Source organism: Nycticebus coucang, chromosome X (genome assembly GCF_027406575.1).
Source record: "Nycticebus coucang isolate mNycCou1 chromosome X, mNycCou1.pri, whole genome shotgun sequence".
Lineage (NCBI taxonomy): Eukaryota > Metazoa > Chordata > Mammalia > Primates > Lorisidae > Nycticebus > Nycticebus coucang.
Genome location: NC_069804.1, coordinates 5,842,065 through 5,869,104, shown reverse-complemented (window position 1 = coordinate 5,869,104; position 27,040 = coordinate 5,842,065). Strand labels below are relative to the sequence as shown.

Sequence of the window (27,040 nt, the reverse complement as noted above, 5' to 3'; positions counted from 1 at the left end):
ACAGCCTGGACACGCACCATCTGCACATGTACAGCAGGTCTCATTCCTGATGCTGACTGCCTCTGTGTGTTGACCACTTTGTCACAGTCCTTTCCGTGGTCAGCTTACAGAGGTTTTCCTGTACTACAACTTTAGTTGAAAACTGAACACCTATCTCAAAAATCGATCTAGTCTATAAGGCAAGATTAAATTTCACGTGAAAGTAAATGTTTACGAGATGACGCTGGAGCAAACACAATCTGCGAGGGTTTTATTTTCCTCCACTGAAGGAAATGAATGGTTAGGAAAGGTAAGTGTGTTACTGATATACCTAAATGATAATGATACAAAATAAACTGAACAGAAATGTTAGAAGTTTGGGGAAACCTGTTCCAATCTCTGAAGTCAGTCCTTGCCCTAGGTCACCAAAGCAAATTCTGTTCATCTTGGGCTGATGTCATGAGTCTGTGTGTCTACATGGTGCCTTGATACCGGGCTTAGTGGGCATGTAAATGAATTAATGGTTACATGCGAGACAGATCAGAAGCTTAGGGCAAGGCAGCGTTTGGCCAAGGTATTCCTAAGGGGCCAAGAAATCTTAAGACTTATAATACATCCTTGAAATGATTTCCATACATATGCCTTTTGTTAATCACTACCAAAGTGATGTGAAGGTGAGTGTGCGTCCTGTCTAAGGTGAACTGAAATGCGGGGAGTTCTTGGTGAGATTAAATTTGGACCTACTATATTTCACGTTAGTTCAGCTGCATCCCTCACCACTGTTTTATTGGTGACCCTTCAGACCCATCCAACTCCTGATAATCAGATTAGGAATCACATCCAATGTTAGACACTAAAATGACAAGTGAAATTCAACACCAAGCGCACTCTTCCTGACACTGGCTAACTCATGAGACACAAGCAGCTATAATTAGAATCTCCTCTCTTCCATTAGGTGTATTTTAGGGGCAAAGTAAATTGTTTAATTAAATGAAGATTTTAAATACTGAACAATGCAAGCATTTTCCCTCACCACAGGGAGGCTGATTTTAACTTTAAACCATTACTTAGCCCTCACATTGAAAATAATGTGCCTTTCGGAAAGTTACATAAGAACATATTCCTTTAGAATGAATTCTATTGTCCCACTTGTTTTTATTTTATTTCATTTTTTTGGAGAAAGAGTCTCACTTTGTCGCCCTCCTTGGTGGAGTGCCATGGCATCACAGCTTGCAGCAACCTCAACCTCTTGGGCTCAAGTGGTTCTCTTCCCTTGGCCTCCCAAGTAGCTGGGACTACAGGTCCCCGCTACAACATAACACCCAGCTATTTTCAGAGACTGGGTCTCAGTCTCGCTCAGGCTGGTCTCAAACCTGTGAGCTCAGGCAATCCACCTTCCTAGGCCTCCCAGAGTGTTAAGATTACAGGTGTGAGCTACCGCACTCAGCCTCCTATTGCTTTTTGTTGTAATGTTTTTTTACTGAAACCCAGTGGCTATAAATATTTGGGGGGGGGGTGCATGTGGTAATTTGATACGTTCCAATAATCCAGTCAAGATCATTGATTTGTTTTGATCATTGGCATCCATCACTAGTTAATGTTGATTGTACATCTCAAAATAGCTAGAAGAGAATAAATCAAATGTGCCCAGTGTTGTAATTTTTGAAGGGTTTTTTTTTTTTTTTTAATCACAGGGGAAAGAAAAGTTTCCAGCAAATGTGAACTGAAGTGGAATAGACTTTCTGACGTCCCGCTGGTTCACCATGAGAGTGGCTACGTTCTTGTCCAGGAGGAAGAATGGTGTCAGTGTCCTGTGCCTCTGAACTAATTTCTGCAGCTTCCTGGACAGCTTGTTTCCTCACAAAAGCATGACATTTTAAATAAATGTGACTTTTCTTTTTCCCCTCAGAGAGGTCAAGATTCCATGCATGTTGCAGAAAATGCTCTAAGGTACTAATAATTAGGTCTGACATTGAATTGCTTTCCAGAATATGCTTATAGCTATTCCATGGATTTTTGGTATAACCAGCTGGTCTGAGGGCTCCCCCATTAATGTGAGCATTTAATTCAAGATTATATTCATTGGCCCAAAAATCCTGAAGCCAAGAATCTATCTACCTTCTAAGATGAATTTTGCCCATAAAATTCACTTGTCATTATTTTGAATTTTTAATAACATTAATTCATATGTCAAACGTGAAGGACAAAATTTTTCATACACATTGAATAGTAAATTTTAACTCAAAATTCCCATTTTAATGCCAGAAAAGTTATCCTTGTTATAATAATGCTTTCATGAGTTCCTTAAATATAATAGGAATAATGATATCAGAACATAATCAAATTTTGTCATTCACTTTGCCAAGACAACTAAATTATAGAGAAGACTTTGTATATAAAAGTTAAAAGGGTTTCATGCTTTTAAAGGGTGAAAACAGAATCCTAGCTTTAAGTTTTTAAAGCTAAGTATTTAATGAGCTTGACATTGTAACATTTAGGCCTCTAATCAAGACAAATGATAATTGCATCTTAAAAACATTTCCAATCAGCTTTAGTTTACTGCCATCTATGAACTGCTGAGGATATAGCTCTCTGAAGGAGAAATCAAGCCTGGATTTGTGGTGTTTGCCAATTGCTGTGGTGTAAACACTCCTAGCATGGCTGAATTAAAACTGAGGATGGTTTAACACCCATTTGGCAAGATTCCTGAATGGCCAAGAGCTGTTTACAGTCTGGTAATAAACCCTGATCCTAAATTTCTCTTTCCTTTTCTAATAAAGAATTATGAGGTCAGGTGGCAACACTCTTACTCCTAAGATCTATGGCCAGTGTTTGGTCTTGCCCAGTGATTACTGACCATGTCCTGCCAGTGCAGATCTGAGATGCTCTGAGCACTCTGTCTCACCTAGGACATAATACCTGTCTTTCCCAGGGCATGGGAGGAACATACTAAAGAGAGTCCCACTTTCTCTGTGCCTGGCTGTATCCCCAGCACTCAGCTCCCCTAGAGCATCAGGCTCTGAGATGTAAGAATAACTCCTTGGCTGGAAGCTTCATCTGTTTTTATCCCTGAAAGATGCCGTATGTTCATTCTCCGCAGTGAGTGATCAATAAATATCTGTAGAAAACAATCGGTAGATAAAGTAGTAAATAACGAAACCCCAAGCTGTGCGTGGAAGTCGAGACAGAGAAAGCATGGCTACTGAGTGTCAGATATACTCCAAGAAGTGAATCATAAATGATTCATAAAATCCCTGGTGTTTTTAGACCCTTCAGCTTGATGAATGGTTCTACCTTGAAAAACTGTGATTTCTCCTTTTTTGGTGCTGGTTTCAAGTAGAAGAGTTAAGGAACTGAGCAAAGAGAAAATGTTCCTTGTGTCTGTTGAAGAAGCAAATTTTATCCCAGGGCTAGTCGACAGAAACTGGGTCTTGTTTTTCTCACTTACTCCTATTTTCTGCCTCTCCCTGTCCCTCCTTGCCTTTACTCCTCTGCAGAACGTGTTCCTCCAGCCCCTGAGCCAACATGTCTCTTCTGCCTGCTCTCACTGGGGGTTTGGCTGTCTGCAAATGCAATTTCGCAAGGTCTGGGATGTGATATCACCCTTCTACAAACAACCAGGTATCACGGCAACTCTGTTGTTTACATCCTCATGGGTTCCATATAAAAAGAAATGAAGAGAAGTGGACCTCTCTCATTTATTAGAGGGCTCAGCCCCCAATGCTGTCACGCGTCTAATTAGACACAGAGACTAGAAGTGTGGCCACCCTGATGACATACAGCAGAACCTTTTTAAGGTGACCACCCCAGGGACTGTAACAAACTGGTCAACACACAGAGGTGGTCACCACGAGGAACCAGGCCTGCTGCAGTGACACGTTCATGCCACGGCGGTGGTCTCCACGAGGAACCAGGCCTGCTGCAGTGACACGTTCATGCCACGGCGGTGGTCACCACGAGGAACCAGGCCTGCTGCAGAGATAGGTACACGTGGTGCACGTCCTGTCTACGAAGGAGAAACCCAAAGTGCTTTCCAAGGATTTAGGGGAACAAAGCCTGAAATCCATAACCACACTTCGGATTATGACTTGGTTTCCCCTTTGTCCCTTTGTGCTATATGGAAATAGCACTGTAAAACGGGTATCAGAAAACCCAGATTAGACTACGTTAAAGTGTGGATTTAAAAGAGCCCCGATTTGGCAATGTGACGGCAGAGGAGTATTTTAACTTTGCTTTAAATACCTAAACCTAGTAAATATACACGATGAGCAACAAAACATATTTTCAGCGAGTCACGATGTGCCACGTTTGAGGCTGGGAAAAGGAAAATCAGGGAAATCTTGTAATGCCCTTCATTCATTCATCCATTTGCTAGCATTGAGCACAAAGCTAGAGGCTGATGAAAGTGCTTTGAGCGCAGGCAGGGAGGTGGCCTTTCAAGGAGGGTTTTGGGGAGATGGGTGCATGACCTCTGGGAAGGAAGGGACAAGAAGTCCTTCCAGGCAGAGGAACTTGCAAAGGGGGGGGCACAGCAAGGCATAGGCGGGACACAGCAGCTGTATGGGGGAAGCTGAGGGTGAGAAGCAAAGGCCAGAAAATCAGGCGAGCAAGGGTGGGGCCGCAGAGCCCTGTGAAGAGTAGGGACTGCCTCTCCTGGGAAAGAGGTGTCCAGGAGGGAGAATGACACAGCCCGGTGAGGTTCTCCCTAGACAAGTGTATGGCTGCAGGGACACAGAGAGGAGGAAGAGGGCGGAGAGAGGACGAAGCCTCCGCAGCAGGAAGCTGATGCCAACTATCCACGCAGCACAGGAGGCACAAGGCATGCCGAGTGTGACGAGGTCTGTGTACTCACTGTTGCGAGGGTGCCAGCGCACGGCATTCAAGTAGGCATTGCAGTAGTGGAAGAGGAACTCGTGCTCAGAGTGCTGGGTTTCCCCTTGGAGCACGGGCATCAGATCGTGCCCATCAATGATCCTGTGTGAGATAAACCAGCCAGGCATCAGCCACCTCACCCTTGGATGAAGGCGCCCTGACTTCTGAAAAGTCCTTGTGACCAACCACACACAGAAGAGCCACAGGAAGACGTGAACCCCAGCTGGGAGCCGTGGGCGGTCCCCCGTCCCCCAGCTCTGGGCATGCATTGTCTCATCAAACCTGTAAAGGGCAGCATGGCCTGGGACTGTTTCCATCCCCACCACACAGAGGACAAAACAGAGGCACAGAACGTTTAGGAAGCTCCTCTGAGGTCCTGGGACCAGCCCGGGAGCTGGCGGAGTTGCAACCCACGCCATCTCCCACGCACGCTCCCAGTTCTTCCCCTCACCACTTTTCCAAAACTGGAATTTCCATCGTTTGATCAAAGGAAGAGTTTTATTCATGAAATACCCATCTGTTGAAAATAAGGGTACCCCCAAATTACAGTTAAAAAAAAGATACTACAGTAGAAGGTCTGTAAGTTGAGCACCCAGGGACTGTAACAAACGGGTAAACACAGGGAGATGGTCAGCATATGAATTGGGCCTGCTACACTGATATGTACATGGGGTGCATGTCCAGTCTATGAAAATTAGGTCAACCTAAGGAGGTGGTCAGCGTAGGGTGAGGGTCAGTGTAGGGAGGTGGTCAGCTGTCGAGGTTCCACTGATGGGCCACGGGGCAACTTGGTTTGGATAGCCTTCAGTGAAAGCGTATTTGTCCAAGAGAATGAATTTGTATACAATTATGGTGGTGTTATTCAATAGCAAGAGGATGGATTATTCCCAAATGAAAATGTATCTCCTGTACTACTGGGGTATCTATCAAACTCGACAAAGAAGAGGCATTTTTCAGATTGCAAACAATGGACCTAGCACTGGGGCTGAGCAAAATAAGCCTTTCTTTAGTTTCCATGGAGGGAGAAAGCCTAACATGTTGTTTTGAGCTAAACACAAATTAACAGCCACTTGAGAAATTGAAGTCATTGACACCATTAGGTTGCTGCCATCCAAACAAAGGGCAGAGAACTGTTTTGGAAGAGCTGAGTGTTTAACTTGAGGGTTCTTTCTCTGATTAAATTAACCCCTGCGTCCCGTCCTCTGTAGTTAGGAGGCGTTCAGAGTCTGGAAGTCTAGCGTGGCTCTGTAATTTGGGTGAGCATGCCTGAGAGGTCTCACGTCCCCTGAGCTTTTTCCTGTGGTTTATTTCGGTGTCGCTAAAAACCAGTAATGTAATTATAGCCTCGTTGCTTAGCGCTTCTCCGGCCTCAACCCTCGTTATTAAATCATGTGCTCTGCGGAAGTCTAAGGACTGAAAATATTCTATTATCATAAGTTAAAAATAAAGAACAAAAGACAGGCTGGGCTCGGTTCCCAAGCCTGCGCTCCTGTTAACCACGCACAGAAGAGAAAGAAACTGGGTGCAGGCTGTCCTGTTCAGACGCAGCGTGTCCCCTGAAATTCTGCTGCCATCCTGAAAGGACAGGCATTGTACGTCCCTCTTTTCAAATTCCTTTCAAGAAAAGCTCAGGCCTTTGTAATGTGAGATCCTGAATAGGGATTGCAAGAAAGGAAGAGGGGAGAGGGCAGGTGGGCAGGTATGAGACTCCCACCATGAAAAGCCCCCACCCCATGGCTTTTCCATCCTCCGCCACGCCCACCCCGGCTGGACACAGAGACTTTCTGTGACACTCCCCTAAAAGCAAGATGAAACCTCCACTTTGGGGACACAATCTCTACCTCAATTTCTTGACTATGGGTTGGTCTTTTTTTTTTTTTTTTCATTTTCCAAAAACTTAACATCTGATTTGAGAATGTGGGAGATGAAACTACTGACTTCAGATGAGTCTTTGTAACTGAAGTTGGTCATGGTAAGAAGGAAGGGGTTAATAACAAGACACCAAGGCTCATTAACTATTTTTCTTACTTAAAAGCAAGACATTTGTTTTTATCTGTTTTTAAGGGGAGAAACAGAGTCTATTCTGCAGACTTCTTTTTTCTTCAAAAGTGGAGATAGATTCATTTTTTAAAAAATATCCTTCCCTAACACGCTCTTTCCTGAAGGCATACAATAAATCACAGTGCTGTGGAGAGCCACCGCTTAGCAGGGCTGCAGAAAGATGGCCTGTCACAGACAGACTCACTTCTGCAATGAAAAATTGAAAGTGACCCCGTTGAGCTGAACTTTTAAGGCATGTCTAAGCTATCAAAATACTTGGGATTGTTTTACGCCACTTGTGGGATTCACAGTCAACCACGGTGATCACTTGGAGAAGCTGTGCTGAGCACAGACAAGACCACACTGCTGTCGTTGTGGCTGAGACTAAAGTGTTTTTGTTGATGCCATGATTTGGAGGACATGGCCCAATGCACTTTCAAAGTCCTAGAAAGCACTGCTGTTTTTGTATGGAAATAGTCTGATGGGTCTTTTCCTACAAATAAATTCAAGTTTTTACAGCAAGTTTGTGTAGACGCCCAATGACATAGAATTGGCTCAGTTTTTGAGCAATGTCTTCATGACTCTTGATGAAGAAAAAAAGGGTGCTTGTTTGGGTGTGTTCTTAAGTTGGAGGGTGGGGTTATTCCCCTAGGGCTCCCGAGACGAGGACGTTACTGGCACTAACAATCTTTTTTCTGGTGCCGGCGTTTCAGAATTTCAGGTCTGCAGTGCCCCAACATGGAGACCACGTCCCACCATGTCAGGCAGTGTGTCTTGGAAAACTTGGGATGCCATGACCGGATTCCTGCGTGAAGGTGCTGAGCTCTCTCTCGTGTTCAGCCTTTTCACATCCTGGGAATGTCCTTTCCACCTGCCCTTTGGTGACTCTGGGAATGATTGGAGGATGACAGGAGAAGGAAGAGGTTTGGAAGGTACCAAAGGAAAGGTCTTGGGGACCAACGTGGGGCACGGTGTTGATGAGCTGACTGTATGATATTCAAAACAAGGTGATTTCAGCGGAGAACGTAATCACTAGGGGCATACTTTTAGGATATAGCACATCCATCCATAATAAAACAAAGGGAATTCTCGGTATCTGGAGAGTTATTCTCACAATTTAGAAGAATGTGTTTACATCTGTAAACATGAAACCCTCCTCCACAGTTGAACAGGAGGGCAGATCTGCTTTGAGTGACCGCATGAACAAAGCTGCAATTGTGAACAAGAGCATCAACTTTTTTTTTTTTTTTTTTTGTAGAGACAGAGTTTCACTCTATGGCCCTCCGTAGAGTGCCATGGCATCACATAGCTCACAGCAACCTCCAACTCCTGGGCTTAAGCGATTCTCTTGCCTCAGCCTCCCAAGTAACTGGGACTACAGGTGCCCTTCACAACGCCTGGCTATTTTTTTGTTGCAGTTTGGCCGGGGCTGGGTTTGAACCCGTCACCCTCGGTATATGGGGCCAGCACCCCATCAACTGAGCCACAGGTGCCACCCAAGAGCATCAACTTTTATGCTGTGAAACACATGTGCAGTGTGGGTAGAGCCGCCTGACTCAGCCATCAGAACCGCTCTGGGGAAGAGACCTTCTGTGGTGACTCAGCTCTGAGTCCACACACTTCACTGGGAGACGTTAACTCAATCCCTTCCTTATCCTCATTTAAAAATAATAATAATAAGCCATGTTAAGCATTAAAGTTATTAATTTCTTTTCCTAACTGAGAGAAAGAATCAAATTTGATTTCATTTTAACCATGGAATAGAGAAGACTGCAACGTTTTCTCTCTAAAAGGTGACAGTGCAGGACGCCAGTGTCCCTTCCCCTTGCCTGAATCCAAATGGCCTGTGGCTACAATTTAGATGTTTTCCAAAACCCTTCTCTGGCTATGGCACATGGGGAATTTTTATCAAGGTCATGGTCTTGACTGTGTTACACCTGCTTGCAAAGATGAGACCCACAGAAGGCTGTATGTTTTAATAAGCTAATACAGTCAATCAGATGCCTCTTTTATAAAACCTGGGTTACCTGTCTTTTATAACACATACAAAAAAGCCTGCCATCCACTTAATCCACAATCAGCTTACCTGGAGGCATGGGGGGAATGATTTTTCTGAATCTGCCTGGGGTGATGGCCACTGAGAATTCTATTGATAAGTTGTGGCAGGGAATGCAAATGAGGCCTAGACGTGTGCACTGAGCAACAATTCCCCACCGTGGAGAAATCTGCAGGAGCCACATAGTGGGGCTGCATCACAGGACTCTTCTCTGCCCAGAGGGATATGATGCCACAAAGCAAACATCTCTCCTGAGCACCTGTCGACCTGCTCTCTTTACTTAAGTACATACCCTGGATGTCAGGGTTTCTGATCTCCCTCCAAGCTTTGATGGGCCAGGAGCGGCTCTCACCAGACACCATGCCTGCAGAGGGAAGCCTGTGGGGCAGAAATTCTCCTCTGCAGGCAAAGCGCGCAGACAGAAGTGAAGGCACCTTGCTAAGTGCTCCTCAAACAGCATAGGGCCAACTCTCTGAGTGAGTGTCTTCTCCTGAGAAATGCAAATTTAATATTACTTTAGTGGGAGACTGAGGACACGGACTTCCACCAACCTTAGCCACAAGGAGCTGAGGCTGTTTCCTAAAGGGTAGATATCTGTGCCTCAAATTTACAGATGATCGAGACACGAAGGTACTATCTAGATGTTGTTAGTGAGACGTCTAGATGGGATTTTCCATCATAACATATTTTAGGGCAGGATTTCTCAACCTCGGCACTGCTGATGTAGGGGCCAAATCGTTCACGGTTGTACAGGGCTGTCCTGGGCCAGATCATTCATGGTTGTACAGGGCTGGCCTGGGCATAGCAACAACTTGGCCTCTAAGGATGCCAGTAGCATCCTGAGCCAAGATAATCAAAACTTTACCCAGGCATTGATAAACAGCTTCTCAGGGAACAGTCACCCCCAGGTGAGAACCGGTGCTTCAAAGCCTCCTGGACAAATACACAACCTGGACTTGGTTGGTAATGTGCTTTACATAAGACATTTTGTGACGAGTTTACTAGCACAAGGTGTTGGATGTGCCCTCTGTAGGATGACGGAGGCACATCACAGTGGGGCTGTACCAGGCCCTCAGACCCAGACAAGAGACGGTACCCATTCCCACGGCTGACGTAGGTCAGTGAGCGCCACCGAGAAGCATGAAAGCAGCCCGCCTCAGAGGGGCCTCGTCAACATCGTGACTTCATTGTACTGACGACACAAGTTCCCCCACACGACACTCGGGACCCCCTTAGAGGGAGGCTGTGTCCTTCTTCAACCACCACGCAGAAGAAACACAGATTCACCTGCCAGCCTCAGGCCGGAACAGAAAGGGGGTGCGTGGCAGGCCCTCCCTTTGGGGATTCTCCTTTTTGCTTCTGAACTTTGCCCTTTCCCCCACTGTGTGGAAAATCATGTCAAGGTGCTACAAAAATGAAGAGCAGTGAGGATCTTAATATTATGGGCCATGAGAGCAAAGTGTACAGAAGGAGATTGCCAGAACACACTGTTTTTGCTACCTGAGGATGTATTAAGTTTATTCCAAAGTTGAAAACGTGGGCCAATGACACAGGGAACGGGGGTTCTGCCTTTACATTAGAAAAGATTTTCTGTGAGTTACGGACACCAGGTTTTCTACCACTAGAGTGCAAAAGAGAATAGTTTAACTGCAGTGGATCCTTAAAAGTCCCCTCTGCCCTCAGATTTTATGATTTTGTGACCCTGAATGGAGGTTAAATGTGGAAAAGGAAAGAACTGAGCTTACAACATCTTACTACTCCCACAACAGGGCAGGAAGGACGGAAACAGCAAACATCCAAGAGTTCTTTATCTTGCTCTTCATGTGCATGGAAGTTTTATCCTCACATCAACCCTGTAAAGTTGGTGCTATTACTGAACCCACTTTCCAGACAAGGAATTGAAGGCCCAAGAAGGTTCTGGAGACAAGGACCCAATTGGCACAGCTCTAGAACATCCGCCGTCGTCCATAGCACCTTCTAGTCTCAGGGTGTGGTCCAGAGACCCTCAGAAACCCAGAGACTTTGTCAAGAGGTCTGGGGTTTGGGGGGGCAGAATACTTCCACAATAACAGGGAGGCATCCTTTGTCTTTCTGACTGTCACTTTCTCAGGACTGTACAGTGGTCTCTGCTAGTACTGTTGGGTGAATGACACCATCACTATATCGGAAGATGAAATTGTGTGCTTGGGACACTTTTGTGTTTTAAAAACAAATTCTGCTTTAATTGCTAATATGATAAGCATTGATTAACACAGCCAGCACACATAAAGGATTATGGGAGCCCTCAGTCCCGGGCGAATGCAAAGGGTCTGGAGAGCACAGAGGCTGAGAAGGCCTGAAGGTCACCGCTGCGTCCCTCACCTGCCTGTGTCCCTGCGTGTGTCTGTCGCAAACGGTGAGGACACAGGCTGGCAAAGCCGGGCGGTGGGGAAAGCGAACTGTGGGCTGCTTTGGCAGAGCTGTTGTGTTTGATTTGCTTTCTCCTTTCTTCTCCTCCTCACGGCAGCCGCATTTAAATAAGATTTGCAGCCGCCTGGATGACATCGGCCTGGCCTGCCACTAAACTAATGAAAACAATTAATCAGCGAGCTTCCCTTAAAACTCTTCAGATTGGTAATAACACTAAGGAGGAGCCATGGGCAGTGTCACACGAAGTTGTATTTAGATGTGAGGGAAAGGCGTTTCCTTGAGATTTGCTCCTGGAGATGTGCTGGGGAACGGGGCCCTGAGCGGGGATTAGACGCCTTTCTCTGCAGTGGAGGAACAGCAAAGGAGGAGGTGAGGAATCCCACTGTGCCAGACCCAGGGGCAGTCACACTGCTGCCCCTCGTCCAGCCAACGATGGGGACAGGCAGACTGAGAGCGACAGCAGCAGCAGGAGAAGGCCCAGCTAAACACCACTCATCTCATTCCCGTCCACAGAAAATGTTCAGGGCCTCTGAGATTCTTTCCCTCTGGGACAACAGGATGGAAGGGAGGTTTACAGCTGCCAACCCACTCGTGTGCCCCTGCCAAGCCCTGCCGCAGGTGGCCTGCCCTGAGGAAGGCACCCCAGCCTATGAAACTACAGCCAGACAATACCGGCCACCCTCCAATCTGTACCTGTCCTCGGGCTCCGGTGACCCAGCCAGTCTGGCCACCGTGGGAAAGATGTCCATGTTGCTAGTGACGGCATCCGTCTTCTGTCCCGCCTGAATCACGCCGGGCCATCGGAAGATGCCTGGGACCCGAATGCCTCCTTCCCAGTTGTTGGCTTTTCCTCCTAAAATATCAGAAAGGAGTCAGCAGGGAAATGTCAGGCTTCTCAACACTGCCCTGAACGTACTATCCCCCAGTCCACACGGGATAGGAACTCAGTGTCCTAAATTACATGCATTCCGTGAGTACTCTGTGAGCAAACACGCAGTGCCAGAGTAAAAGTCAAATGCACGATACCGTCCCCCCACGTATGGCAGGGTCAGCGTGTTATGCTTGACGAAGGTGACTACGACTCTGTAACCAGAAGAGACGGGGATATCAGAGGAACAGACACTCAAATGCAGGCCTCTGGGGTCAGGAAATTCAAGCCCCATTTCTGCTTCCTACCAGCTGAGGCAGTAAAACAAGCGTGTCAGCAAGCGTCAGTGTCCAAATCCTCGGAACCTGGGGATATGGCAACCTTGCCTTATATGGTAAAAGGGACTTTGAAGATGTGATTGTGAGATATGCTGCCTTGTCTGAGAGGATCCATACAGGGAAAGAGGGTCAGAGAAGCAGGGAGTAGACTCACACAGAGAGGGTGGAAGATGCTTGTGGCTAACCCTGGGGACAGAGAAGGGTGTCCCAAGCCAAGGAGGCTGGCAGCCTCTAGCTACAACAGTGATTTTTCAAGTGGTGTGCCGTGAAAATTTTAAAGATCATCAATTAAATTATTTTCAAAAAAAGATCAAAGCACACAAAATATATTCTTTTTTGTACTCTTTTTTTTGATCAACATAATTTAAGTGTGCCACAGAAGTTTAACTACAGGGTCAGTGCCCTTGGATAAAAAAGGTTGAAGAACACTGGGTTATTCTGTTAACTCTGATCCTCACCATCAGTCTGTGAGGTACACCCCCCGTTCCACAGTTAAGACAACTTGGGCAAAGTTTACATAGCATATAATTTCAATGCCGGTGGAAAATCCCTGTTCTCGAGGCTGCCAGCTTCCTTGGCTTGGGGAGCCCTTCTCTGTCCTCATGGTCAACAAGAGGCAACTTCTGGTCTCTGTGATTCCAACCCCTGCTTCTCCACTCTCCTCTTTCCCCTATAAGGACCCTCTTAGAGAAGGCACCGTGGCCTTCTCATCTCAAAATCACATCTTCAAAGTCCCTTTTGCCACATAAGGCAACATTTCCATAGCCTCAGTGTTGCACGGATTTGGACACTGACAGCTGGAGGGATGTGTATCAGCTGATAGGAAGTAGAAATGGGACTTGAATTCCCTGACCCTGGAGGCCTGCATTTGAATTTCTGTTGCTCTGATATTCACCTCTTGTTCCAGAATCTATCCCAGAAAACACTGGCTCTGCTGACACTCAACATCCCAGAAGGGACACAAAGACATTTGAGTGGGGACTGTGCCCTACACAAACTCCCACTCCCCAAGGACAGCTCAGAAGCGTGGGTCATCACGACAGTTCTAACATATGCAAAGATCAAGACACATCAAATCCGCGTGGATGGAAATAAATGAAGCCTTCCCAGCGACTCAGGTAAGCTGAGCAAGTTGAAACTTGCAGGGGTGAATCAGAAAGGACGCTGCTGACCGCATTCTTGGCAGTGAAATGATGAACCTTAACACTGACAACGTACGCAGTGACCCCCCCTACGTATCCCCACTGATAACTCTTATTGCGGAGCTGACAGGATCCCACAGAGGACACAAACACAGGGACCCTGCCTCGCAGACACTCAGCATCTCAAAGGACGGCTCAAGAGTGCCGAGGAACATCACAAGAACCGTCTTCCACCTGGGAAAACCTGCCCTGTGTTGACTGGTTTTGAGTTAGGTTGCAAAGGAGAAATAAGCTTAGGAACGTCAAAAATTGGTGGCATGTGTGTCAGGATTAAAAAGGAAAAACAGGTGCAGGGGTCCTCAAACTACGGCACGCGGGCCACATGCGGCGGTGTGATTGTATTTGTTCCCGTTTTGTTTTTTTTTACTTCAAAATAAGATATGTGCAGTGTGCAAAGGAATTTGTTCATAGTTTTTTGTTTTTTTTTTTTTAAACTATAGTCCGGCCCTCCAACGGTCTGAGGGACAGTGAACTGGCCCCCTGTTTAAAAAGTTTGAGGACCCCTGGATTAAGGAATGTGGATCATTTCTTTTTCCAAAAATTGATAAGCAGAGAAAAAGGCACGGTCTAAGCTTAAAATCTGGTTGAGAGATCGTCAGCTTCACACTTGGAAGATGCTCGTGGCAAGCAGCAGCGGCGGCGGGGGGATGACGGCTGAGTTACTCCACATCTCCAGGCAGGCCGAGAGGAGATTCTCCCACGACGCACTCCCAGACTCTGGGGAGGAACAGCTGTTTCCAAACCCGGCTTCTATTTTTGTCCTTCCGCACGCGACTGCTCAGCAGGTCAAATCACTTTCAATGGCAGGAGCATATGCTTGTCATCTTAGGCTTCATCTCGGCAGGCTGTTATGGAAGATTCTATTTTTCATTTTTCCCCAGCCGGGATAACACTGATTCCCGGAACTGAGGTGAACCACACTGACGCTCATGATGAGCGTAATTCACACTAAGTGTTTTCTCACCCAAGATGCTACATTTTACACTCCCCTGGGCCTTGTCGTCATGGCAGAGAAGAAAACCCACCAGACGCACGTGGGAGATATAACAGTACTTCTGCGAGTTCTGCCAGCCTGTTACCCACTTGTTATCAGGGCAAACGTAAGGAACAACGATCTCCTAATGGCAGTTCTAAAATGAGGGATAAAGAATTGAAGAACAAACTTACAAGTAACTGACAGAGTTGGAATATAAGACAGTAACTAGTTAGGTAACTCGCCATGCGGCTAAGTCATCTAAGTCAGGGGTTGGCAAACTTTTTCTCTAAAGACCGAGAAAGTACTTAATTCAGGCTTTCTCTGAAATTGCTGGGTGGCTTTCTCAACAACTCAACTGGGCTGTTGTAGCCATGAACCACCCAGGAACCAGAAGCCCACAAATGGCTGTGGGTACATTTCCACATAACTTTATTCACAAAGTCAAATGCCTGTTTGCATTTGGCCTGCATGCTATACTTTGGACAGACGTGCTATACTTTCTGACCTCACTCCATTAATATGTGGGTCGTTATGAAAGTTTGGAGACCGACCGTGTTATGGCCCATTATTTCACTTCCAAGAAACACTGTTGGCAGCATCCTTTCTGATTCACGTGTGCCAGTTTCAATCAGTCTTGCTGGGAGGAGCTGTATTTGTTTCCTATGATTTTACTGGTCATAATAACCCATGTATTGAATCTTTCAGTGTTAGGGGGATATGCCACAGCCAAATCTACTGAAAATTTATTTATTTTTACTTAATAGAACTCCTTCTTCATATTTTCTGCAAGAACAAAACCCAACAACCATCTATCTCATCCTGGAGTATAAAGCTGACTATATCCTGGGCATGGTCTACCTTTCTGACATCACTTCCTAATTGATCTGAGTCTCATAGGAATGTCTCACTCAACAGGCCATCCTTCCTGACAGTCTAGAAACTTCACTGCTCTTGACGTTGGCTTTGACAGGATTTTGCCCCAAACCCACATCATTTCTACAACTGCTTGGAAGTTTGGATAACATGCCCTTCTGATTTTGCTGAGCCTTCTAAGACAACCACTGCAGGTAATATTTGGCCTTCAACCACTGCGGGTAATATTTTACTACTCTCAATTTCCAGGGTAACTTTCCAGTTTTGGTTTGTGGGATGTATGACAACCAATTCTATCTGTGTCTCTTCATCTCAATGGGATGGATAGTAAATAGTATTTCAGAACAGTCTACCTAATTGACTGTTGAGTCAACTGAAGTCTGCAATGCCATCCAAATACATGATGCTCAATGTATTTTTTGAATGAATGAAATAATGAATTAATCAAGAAGAATGTCACTGTAGGTTAAAACAAAACAAAACAAAACAAAACAAAACAACCCTCTAGATGAGTATGGTTACAAATTCCTCTTTCCAGCCTCTTCTGATCTGTCACCTTTACCAGAATGTTTCATCTCCCAAATACATTCCATTCTGAAAGTTTCCTCCACCAGAGTCTTACCTCACAGCTTATCCTTGGACTCCCAAAAGGGAAACTCAACCTTTTTTGTCATCCAGGAAAATGAGTTGATAAACACAAGCTGCCTCAACTCCTTGCCCTCACCAGACAGATTTGACCACTGTGGTCACAATTGTCCTCCTCTCCCCAAATCTCAGCCTTCCTCTCCTGCAGACAGCCCTGGCTCCAGGTGACCGCAATCTGCTCTACCTCCAAAGTGAGGAATTCAAGCATCCCATCGTCCTACTTCAACCTCTTTGCCTGTACACGTGGCTCTTTTGCCCGTGGGTCCAAAGCCCACCACATTGAATGATGTGATATTAGGTCATGCGTTTTGTCAAATGAAGCCAACACAATCAAATCACTTGGGCAATGCCTAAAACTGTGCAGATTTGCCAGTTTGATTCCCTGCTTAAATGGACAGGTCCAGTCACTGCAAATAGCGATTCGATTTTAAGGTTATTTGTTAATTTTGAACCTATCTTTCTGGTCCCTATAGCAGCTCAGAACACATAATGCGCCATTTTGATCACTTTCTTGCTGAAACACAGACATCTATATGTCCTGGGATATGCATTATACCTCTCAGCAAGATACCAGCCCTACATGAAAATATCCACCTTGTGTCAGTGTTGTGCTTCTGACCAAAGAGACCAAATAGGTCCCTTACCGCTACTGCAAATTCCAAAACTGCAACCAGGATGTCAACTCTGCCCTGTCTTTGCACTCGTCACCTCCACGCCCCACATACTTCCCTCTTCCTCCCAACCCGCTCCCCATTCAGCATTAACTCTGCTTCATTCTACAGAGAGAAAACAGAAGGCTTCTTTGGGGAACACCTTCCATGTCCTGCCACCGATGTTCCCACCTGCTGGCATCTGCTCCCCTTCTTCCCCCTTGCCTAGAGAACATCTTTCCTCCTTCCAAAGACCAATCCTCCTTGTGTGTTTTGGATTTCATTTCTTATGATCTTCTCAGACATCTGACCTTCTCAGTTATCCCTTGTATCTTAATCACCTCTGCATTAAAGCACACTCAAGAGAATCCAATATGCTCCAATCTTCCCCAGGACAAATGTCCTCTTTCCGCCTGCCTCTTGTCATAGACAGATTTCTCAACAGGATTTGAAAGCTGTCTCACCTTCAACAACCCTTCAATCCATCAGTCCCCTGCCTCTCTCTCCATTAAAAATACACTTATTAGCACCATGTATGCATTCAGCACAACGAACCTTGTGAGCTGTCATCTGACTTGGTTTTTTAGCAGCATTCTTTCTGACCTACTTTGCCTATCCCAGAACCTTCTCTTCTGTCTTGGTTTTCTTCTCACCTCCCCAATTGTTCCCTCCCTTTTCCCTTTCCTGGGTTTCATCATCTTCCATTTCACTCTCTGTGTTAAAGATCCTCAAGACTTGGCCCTTGAGTCTCTTCTCTCTTCACGCTAAATGACCTCAGACCCTCCCCTCAAGCCAACCAAACAGCAGTCTCTGCCTGTGAGCCCTAAACCCTAAAGAGTAACTCTCTCCACTCAACCATCCAAGCCCAAACACGAGGCATCATTGCTGTCTTCCATTCCCTCCCGCCCAATATCCAATCAATTACCAAGACCGATGGACTTGCCAAAGCAATCATGCTCTCCACCCCTCCTCATCTAGTTAAACTATCTACCTTTCAAACCCAAGTGGCTTTGTTTTTTCATCCATGTAGTCAGTTAGAAATTGTTTCTTAAAACAAGAATCGTTCTGGAAATACAGTAGTGGATAAAATGACTTAGGTACCCTCATAAATCTCAAGCTCTCACGAATAACAGAAACACCTTGTGGCTTGCGAGGCATGGTTTTAGGGCACTTTCCCTGTGCTGATATCTTCACTGTGACAGGAACAGCCAGAGGGATGCGACAACAGTCCTGTGATTTTAATTCTAAACATGAGGACACTGATGCACTGAAACCTTACCCAACTCACCTAAGGCTACAAAAATAATAAGACGCAGGGCTGGGATTTGAATCCAGACCATTCAGGTAAATAGCTTGTTGTTCTTGACACTCTGAACTTGAATGCCTCCATCTCATACATGGTTACTCAATAATCTCGTATCAACTTACTGATGTCTGTCTCTGCCATCCAAGTGTCAATGCTACAATTCTTTAGTGTAATCTTTGCAAGAGTCCTCTCCAAGAGAATCCTCAATCTCTATTACAAAGCCTTACTGAGAGTAGGCATCTGATACATATCTGTCTGATGAATACATGAATAAAACGCCCTTCTATTCTGAGTGAGTTTCCCCAGTTGGTGCTCTTGGAATCAACCATCCCATTCTCCTATCTGATTTGGCTTCATCAGTTTCCCCTCTTTTTCCTCTGTCTTTAATATATCTCCTGTTTTACTTCAGCCTATAAACATTTATACATACAATTGTCCGTCCTAAAAAGGAGATACACTTTCCAGGCTAGAGTGCACAGGTGTGATCACAGCTCACAGCAACCGCAAACTACTGGCCTCAAGTGATCCTCTTGCCTCAGCCTCCCAAATAGCTGTAACTACAAATACTTGCCACCATGCTCAGCTAATGATTTTATCTTTTGTAGAGATGGTATCTCACTATATTGCCCAGATTAAACTCCTGGGTTCAAGCAATCCTCCTGACTCAGCCTGTCAAAGCCCTGGGATTGCAGGTGTAAGACATCACACCTGACCAATAATTCATCTATCAGCTAACTATCTGTCTGTCTGTCTGTCTAGCCATCCATCTATCCTCTCCATGATCTCAAGTATCTATTTATCTATCTATCTATCTATCTATCTATCTATCTATCTATCTATCTATCTATCTATCTATCTATTATCTATCCATCCATCCATCCATCCATCTATCTCATCTATCTATCTATCTATCTATCTATCTATCTATCTATCTATCTATCTATCTATCTATCTATCTATCTATCTCATTTTTGTAGGAGATGTTAACTTGGATGTAGTGTGTCAGATGTAGAGTACTTCAGACTCTAGTCCAGAAATGAACTCACATTTTCCCATCCGAATGATGCCACAGCACCCAGCATGCCTGATCTCAATCACCACCAGTGTGAATACACAATTCCATGAGCTTCTCCCTTCTCCAATCAATAACTGATGCCCATTTTACCACCAAAGTAGGTCCTGACCCCATGCTCTCCTTCCTTCCTCTACATCAGTTTCACAGCACTGCCATCAGCTGCTTGGTGTTGGAGCATGGCCTGCAGATGTCCATCCTATCAGGGAATACTCAAGCTAGAAGGGCCCCTGAATCCGTCCATACTCCACCTTGGCTGAACATCTGCCCATGGCCCTTCCTCACACACGGGCAGAGCTTGGTGTCTGTTCACAGCCCCAAGTCTCCGCCTCCTAATCCTCTGGTCCTCACCAGCCTCATCACCCACATCCCTTGCCTACATTTTTATTTCTGTAAGTACTGAGCTGCTGTTTTAATGACCAAAAGCATCTCACATCTGTGTAGCATATATTTCCTACCACCTGTCCTCCTCACAATCAACGATTCAACACATCAACCTGCAAAACGTCATCTCTTCACCGAATGTTCTCTGCATCCCAGCTTGGACTCCCTCTCCCGTCCTTCAAGAGTCCCCTTACCAGTACATTACACTGATGTGTTCTCTTTATATCTCTACTCCACAATTAGAACAGAAGCTACGAGTGGGCAGGCCCGTCTGCCTTACCCCAGTGCCCCATACCTGACATGTTATAAAGTCAGTGTGCAATGATGCTGCATTAGTTCACCCATAACTGGAGGCGTGAGCAGAGGAAATGATGTTCTTTCAAGGGGGAAGATGCTAGGAGATGCCCCTGGAAGGGCTAAGTAACGACATTGGCAAGAAGGAGCACCTCTGATAACTCTTGGGAAGCTGATGAAAATGTTTGCCAACATCTGAAGATCAAAGCCAGACATAACTACCTTGTGTTAATAATAAACTAGCAGAGTTTCTCGCTGTTATTTATTCCCCCAATAAAAGTATCTGTCATTCTTTGAAAGCTGTGTCATTACTGCATGAGGGGAGATGTCAAATCAGTAACTGCAAGAAGCAAGTCATCAGTGGCCATCGACTCAGCTGCTTTGGGGTTTTAAGATAAAGAAGAAACACACAGGGAATCAGTGCCTTCCACGAGGCCATGGGGGAATTTTAAAAGCATTTCTCTTGATGAGGACAAGGTTTACATTCTTGAATGCTCGGGAAAATATGATTCCCTTCCCCAACACCTCTGTAGAAACCATCTACACAGTAAATTTGTTCTTTACACTGACATTTATTACTTGCCAGTAGGCAGAGGAAAAGGGAGGGAGGAAGTGCCTTCTTCAGGGTGACCTTGACTCGGGAGCGGGATGGAAATGAAGCCAGACCTGTTTGCTCCTGAGGTTACAGGGGACCCTGTACTATGAGGAGGAGGTAAGCCACTGTGAACTCCACTTTGAGAAAATCTGGGAAAAGAAATTCTGGTCCCATCTAAGGGAGGGTATTTTAGGGACAAGGGGGAAAATTCTCCGGGATTTCCTGAACATTCCTTGCTCATATGGAATGGCTACTCCACGGTGCTAGGTAAGGCAGCCCAGATCCCTGCTCCTTGGGGCTCCATTGTAACAGGAGAGGCAGATTATGAGAAATAAACAACAGACAGGTAAGACAGCGGGTCTGCAAGGAATCAGAATAAGGAGGTGGGGTGAACACAGGAACCTCTGATCTGGTGGTCCAGGGAGACCTCACACGGGCATCGTACAAGTGAAAGATCAAATCCAGGCAAAGATGAGCAGGTGGGTTTTCCAACAGAAGGAACAGGCCCTGAAAAGGTCCTAAGGTGGGAGTAAGACTGATATGTTGGGAGACTTGAGGAGAGGGGGAGGACGAAGCTGGACCAGGTTGTGGTAGGACTAGGTACAGTGGGGTGCAGACTCCACGTGTCCATAAATTTGTTTGTACCTCTGTCTGCAAGGAAAGCCCTGAGGGCTTAAAACCGTAATAGAGACAAGGAAAGCTGGGGATGGGGCCACCAGCTCCTTCAAGAAGAGACGTGCTCCTAGTGAGAAAAGCCCACATCACCAGATCCTGCAGCAACAGATGCTGGTGTGTGCAGAGAGAAGGGACACTCCTGCACTGCTGAATTCTCTACAAACTAGGACAGTCTGTACAGAAAGAAGGGTGCAGAGTCCTCAAAGAACTGAACATAGGCCTTCCATTTGATCCTGCAACCCCATTACTAGCTATCTACCCTGAAGAAAAAAGTCACTTCAACACAAGGACATTTGCACTGGAACATTTATAGCAGCCCAATTTACAATCACAAAGATGTGGAAACAAGCCAAAGGCCCTTCACCACCACCCCCGCTCAGCTAAGTACACCTCGTACCTGCTCAGGTTTCAGGAACACAGACTGAAAACCGTATTCCTTGACTCCTAGAAAGAATGCAGGATTGCACAGAAACCTGAAGTTATCTGCTAATTTCAAGCAGTGGCTCCTGCTCCCAAGGTCCCAAAGTAACAACACTGTGTGGACATTTCAATCCTTCACAGCCCCGATGGAAGGTCCACTTTAACAACTTCTGTCTTTTGCCACGTATAATGCACATGCACATTTTTGCTTCAAATTTTCAGGAAAAAAAAAAATCTTTCATTTTAATTCAAATTTTTACTTGTTTATATTTAGCAACTTATTTCTTGTATTAAAAAGGAATATCCGCATTCATTTTTTGACATATTATGGTATAAAAAATTTCATGTGACACATAAAAGAATTTAAAACATTTGTTAGATACAGAATTAGTCCTACTCATGTTTAATGTGTATCTTTATTTTTCTATCAAAAATTTGGACAAAACAGTGGGCATTATACACAGCAGAATACGATATAAAGGATCACGGGCTAATGCAATGGGTGTGAAATATTTTGTTGTTTACTTATTTATCCTGCTGCCTATGAAAGTCATATAAAACAGACTAACAGGACTGTCAAATTAACTTAGAAGCTCTACTGGAGATAATGATTCCTTAATTCTTAAAGGTAAGATGGCTTTTTCCTTAGAAAATCAGTTTTATTAGAGTAACTGGCTCTATGGACAAATTTAAGCGATATATATAAACACACATATAAATATATATGACATACATGTATTTTTATCAGTGACATATATACATTTAAATAGATATATATACGCATATATATATTTACATTTAAATATATTTATTTAAATCCTCTTCCTTAACTAACTACTAACTTGACCTTTTCCCTTATTTCCCTGATTTTCTGTAGGACAAAGGAGCTGAGATTTGGAAGGACCCCTGGCAGACGTCCTGGGGCCAAGATTCACCCCGCCTCACGACCTGCTCAATGCACATGGCCCCTTGTTAGCTACAGCAGACCTACCCCAAGGCACCTGGCCTCTCCTTTAAAGGCTGATGACCTCCATTACGGAGCCAGATTAGAGACAATTTCTTCTATTCTCCTGACAAGACGTTTTCGTATTAAAAGAATTGCATTCTTCCTTGGCAATCCTGGGTATTTCAATTATTGGATCTTCATGCAATGAACAACTGGACCTAGGCCAATACCCCTTTGTGGTTTCAAGAACGATCACTCACAGAATGTGGACAGTAGAAGGAAGTTTGTTTCCGAAGGCTCTCGGAGGGAAATATTTGAGGAATGGCTCTAATGAAGGAGTTATTGCCAACATTTCTAAAATTTGGCCAGACTTAGTTCCAAAATGCACAGTTGACCCTACCCCTATCTCCCAATTTCTTTTTATCCTAGAGCCTTTTGACAAAGACAAAATTTGCTCATATCTAAATCTAAACAAATAATACAAACCTATTTCCTTAACAAAATGAGAGGAAATAATTAGGCGTGTTCCTATTCCCTCAGCCCGGCAGTATTAAATAATACTTTTTAAAATGTAGACAATAGTGATTTACGTTCCTATCATTAAAAAGAATAATCTGTTGAATTCTGTACAAGGATGACCTCATCATCACCATTTTAGCAATTAGCCTGTGGTTTTTATTAGCGAAACATTTGACTTGGGAATAAAGAGGATCCAACAGAGGATCTGTTTCAACCAGTAAGTATCTTTTTTGAGAGGTTTTGATGGGGAGTAAGAAGTCATTGGTGTTCAGAGAGGATGCTCTTTTGATCAGGGCATTAGCTGGCAGGATTCCTTTGCACTGGCATAACCCATGGGTTTGTCTTCTAGAGGCTGCAGCTTTACGGGGTGAGATGTCTTAACATTCAGAAACCCACTTCCCACAGCTGGAAGAAAAGTGCATTTTTCTTTAAGGGCAGCCTCCCCAGCCTTTATGGCACCAGCCTTTGTTTCATGGAAGGCAATTTTTCCATTGATTACAGCGGAGGGACATGGGTATTTGACAGGGGGCAGAGCTCAGGTGGGATACCAGTGATGGGCGTGGTTATAAATACAGATGAAGCTTTGTTCCCTTGCCTGCCACTCAAGTCCTACTGTGTGGGCCCTGCCTGGTTCTCAACAGGCCTTGGACTAGAACCTTTCTGGCGCAAGTGACCAGTTTTGTGCAAGACAATTTTTTAACGGACTGGCGTGGGTGGGGGTGCTGTGGGGACAGGAGGCAGAGCTCAGGCCATGATGCTGTGTGACCTGGTTCCTAACAGGCCGTGGACCAGTCCTAGTCCCACAGTTCTAGAGCAGTGTATTTTAGCAATGTTTCACTGAGAAGTTGATCTCTACTAAGTTTGACAAAACAGTAATGCTTCCCTACAGAGCAGCAGCTGAGCCATTAATAAGTGTCATTTATTGATGATATTTGTAGCACTAAAGTAAAACATTTCTAAGACATCTAGCACATCGCATATTAGATGTCTTAGAAATGTTTTTATTCAAAAAAAAAAAAGAAAGAAAGAAAAAGAAACACACACACACACACACACAAGAAAATCGTGGAGCAGCTACTGACATGCTTTTAGGATTGTACGACAACACCACTTCCTAACTATCGTTCAAGACCCCCGACACTCTCTTGCTGACTGGTACTAATAGAGTCTTCTAACAGCCAAATGCCTTTCATAGCAAAATTCCAGTAAGTTTTCTCGTTCCCACAAAGCCTCCTTTGGTGTCCACAGCCTCTGGCCACCCCTCCCTGCCTCTAGGCTCCACAGAATTGCATCAGTAATTTCCCTAAGCAACCTGCTCCTTTCTAACCATTTCTGTTACTGTGATCTGTGTACGTGTGTCCCCGGCAGCCGCTAAACTGCATTCTGTGAGAGAATGGATGGAACGTGAACTAGAGCATGCAACTCGCCTGGAACTCCGTCCTTAGAGACTCTAGAATCTGCAAAATAAAAATAAAACAACTCTCTCCACCCGGGCCACAGCCTCACGTAAATAAAACTGCAATGCTGTCTTTGCATTATTAGCATTACACATTTTCACTTCTTGCGGCTCCAAGATAAGAGGAAGGCTGCAAGACAGACATCCTGGTGGGTCAGTGCCCTTCATTTAACCCACATCACGTGTGGAGCTGCGACTCTGGGACAACAAGGAAGGGGGTGGGAGGGCAGCCTATGGCCACCATGTGGACACCCTGAATGCCCTGTTGGGCTGGATGTAGGGTAACCACAGGTGTGAGAAACATTCCTTGCCCAGGGTACTCAGCAGGGGACGAGCATCCAGACCTGCACATAAAGTCACAAACAGCGGCATAAGGCTTCCCGGGTCGCATACGGCCTGTGGGACAGCACAGGGACTCTTTCTCTCTGCCTGTAGCGGGGATCCTCCTGCCTTACTGAGCTCCTTGCAGTTGGCAGAGCGAGTTACGTCTCCTCCTCCTGATCACTGTTGAGGACGGCACATGATCAGAGGTGCAGAGGGGAGCCAGAGAGCACGCTCAGACACCGGGCCGCTGCCAGAGAGCACACTCAGACCACCCGCTGCCTCCTCCACCCTGGACCTCCTGGCCAGCCGAGGGTCTCTTTGCTACTACAGTCTGAGCACCTGCTGCATACACATGTTAAGCCTTCATTGAATCACACTGCGTCTCCCTAAATGCACCCACCAGTCGGTCCTGAGTGCCCTCCAGGCAGGGACCACATTTTGTATTTCCTGCAGTCTCTGGCCCACTATCACACATGCAGGGGATGAGCCATCGTTATGTTTAAACTACCTCATAGCTCGAGGCACTCCATCTTTACCCTTGTAGCTCTTTGCCAGTGAACTCTGATTCATCCTTCCCCTTGCCCAAGGAACTAAAACAAATTAGAAGTGTTTTACCCCAAGTCTCACAGATAGAAAGAAGTAACACTGGAAAGCTGTCTTTTGGGAGACGGGAGAGGAGGAGATTTACATCTGTAGAGAATGCGACCAACTCTATCCTCTCTCAAGCTAGAAGGGATTCACCGACAGTCTGACAGAGAATCTGTAGAGAATGAGGCCAAGTCTATCCTCTCTCAAGCTACAAGGGATTCACCGACAGTCTGACACCTTTAAGGTCTGAAAAGAAATGCTTACCGTCCGTTCTCTATGGCAGCCACCACCTCTCAGCTTTCGTCCATGTGACAAGACCATCCTTGCCGGCCACTCAAAGCCTCTTCCTCTTTCCCTCCCAAAACCTGTTTTTGTGCCATCAAGCCCCCATTCCTTAAAAACTCTGTACCTCACTGAAGACCTGAGTCTTCATTTTCTGAGAGTTCCCAAGTATGTATGTTGAAATAAATTTGTATAGCTTTTCTCTTACTTTTTAATTAATTATTTTTTGAGACTCGCCGTAGGTAGAGTGACCTGGTGTTATCATAGTTCACAGCAACCTTGGCACCTGTGGCTCAGTCGGTAAGGTGCCGGCCCCATATATCGAGGGTTCAAACCCAGCCCCGGCCGAACTGCAACAAGAAAATAGCTGGGCGTTGTGGCGGGCGCCTGTAGTCTCAGCTACTTGGGAGGCTGAGGCAAGAGAATCGCTTAAGCCCAGGAGTTGGAGGTTGCTGTGAGCTGTGTGATGCCATGGTACTCTACCGACGGCCATAAAGTGAAACTCTGTCTCTACAAACAAACAAACAAAAAAACTCTTGGGCTCAAGAGATCCTCCTGCCTCAGCCTCCTAAGTAGCTGGGACTACAGGCACCCACCAAAACACCTGGCTAATTTTTCTATTTTTAGTAAGGGAGAGGTTCTCACTCTTGCCTGATCTCCAACTCCTGACCTTATGCAATCCACCTGCCTCAGCCTGCCAGAGTGCTGGGATTACAGACATGAGTGACTGGGTGTGGCCTGTATAGCCTTTTTTTTATTAATCTGTTTTTATTATGAGTTGATTTTTTAGCTAAAGTTCTGAGGCCAAAGGAGTTTTCCTTCATCCCGACAATATCACCTCTTCTTGTGCCTTCAACCCACATCCATGGGCGGTTTGGTGGAGGGTCCTGACCCTGGCACAGACAGACACACTTAGGAAGCTTATCACCTGGGCCATTTTGCATCAGAACTAGATATGCATATTTTATATTAAATATTTGCTGAGTATGAGCCAGGAGCTGGGTCCCACTGAGTATCTCTGATGCAGAGTGATGCGTCATCCATCACAGAACAGGCTCCTTCTGTGCTGCAGACACAATGAAGGCTTGGCTCCAACTGCTGCTGTGGGCTTGCGTAAGCCCAAAGATGCTCTCTCCCTAATCCCCAGAACCCGTGAGTATGTTACACCACATGGCAAACAGGCTTTACAGATGTGCTTAAGTGTGTGGTCTTTACAGAGGGAGGTGATTCTGGATTATCCAGGCGGACTCACTGGAATCCCATGGGTCCTC

General features: G+C 45.5%; 1 protein-coding gene across 5 annotated transcripts in view; it reads right to left on the bottom strand.

Moving 5' to 3' along the window:
* The window catches only part of STS (steroid sulfatase), a 173,651-nt gene that overhangs the window by 3,263 nt on the left and 143,348 nt on the right, over nucleotides 1-27,040 (bottom strand). For all 5 annotated transcript variants that reach the window (XM_053579484.1, XM_053579485.1, XM_053579487.1 and 2 more), the window contains 2 exons: nucleotides 12,050-12,209; nucleotides 4,832-4,953 (listed from right to left, as the gene is read on the bottom strand). In XM_053579484.1, coding sequence (XP_053435459.1) covers nucleotides 4,832-4,953; nucleotides 12,050-12,209 — 282 coding nt within the window. The remainder of the gene's footprint in view (nucleotides 1-4,831; nucleotides 4,954-12,049; nucleotides 12,210-27,040) is intronic.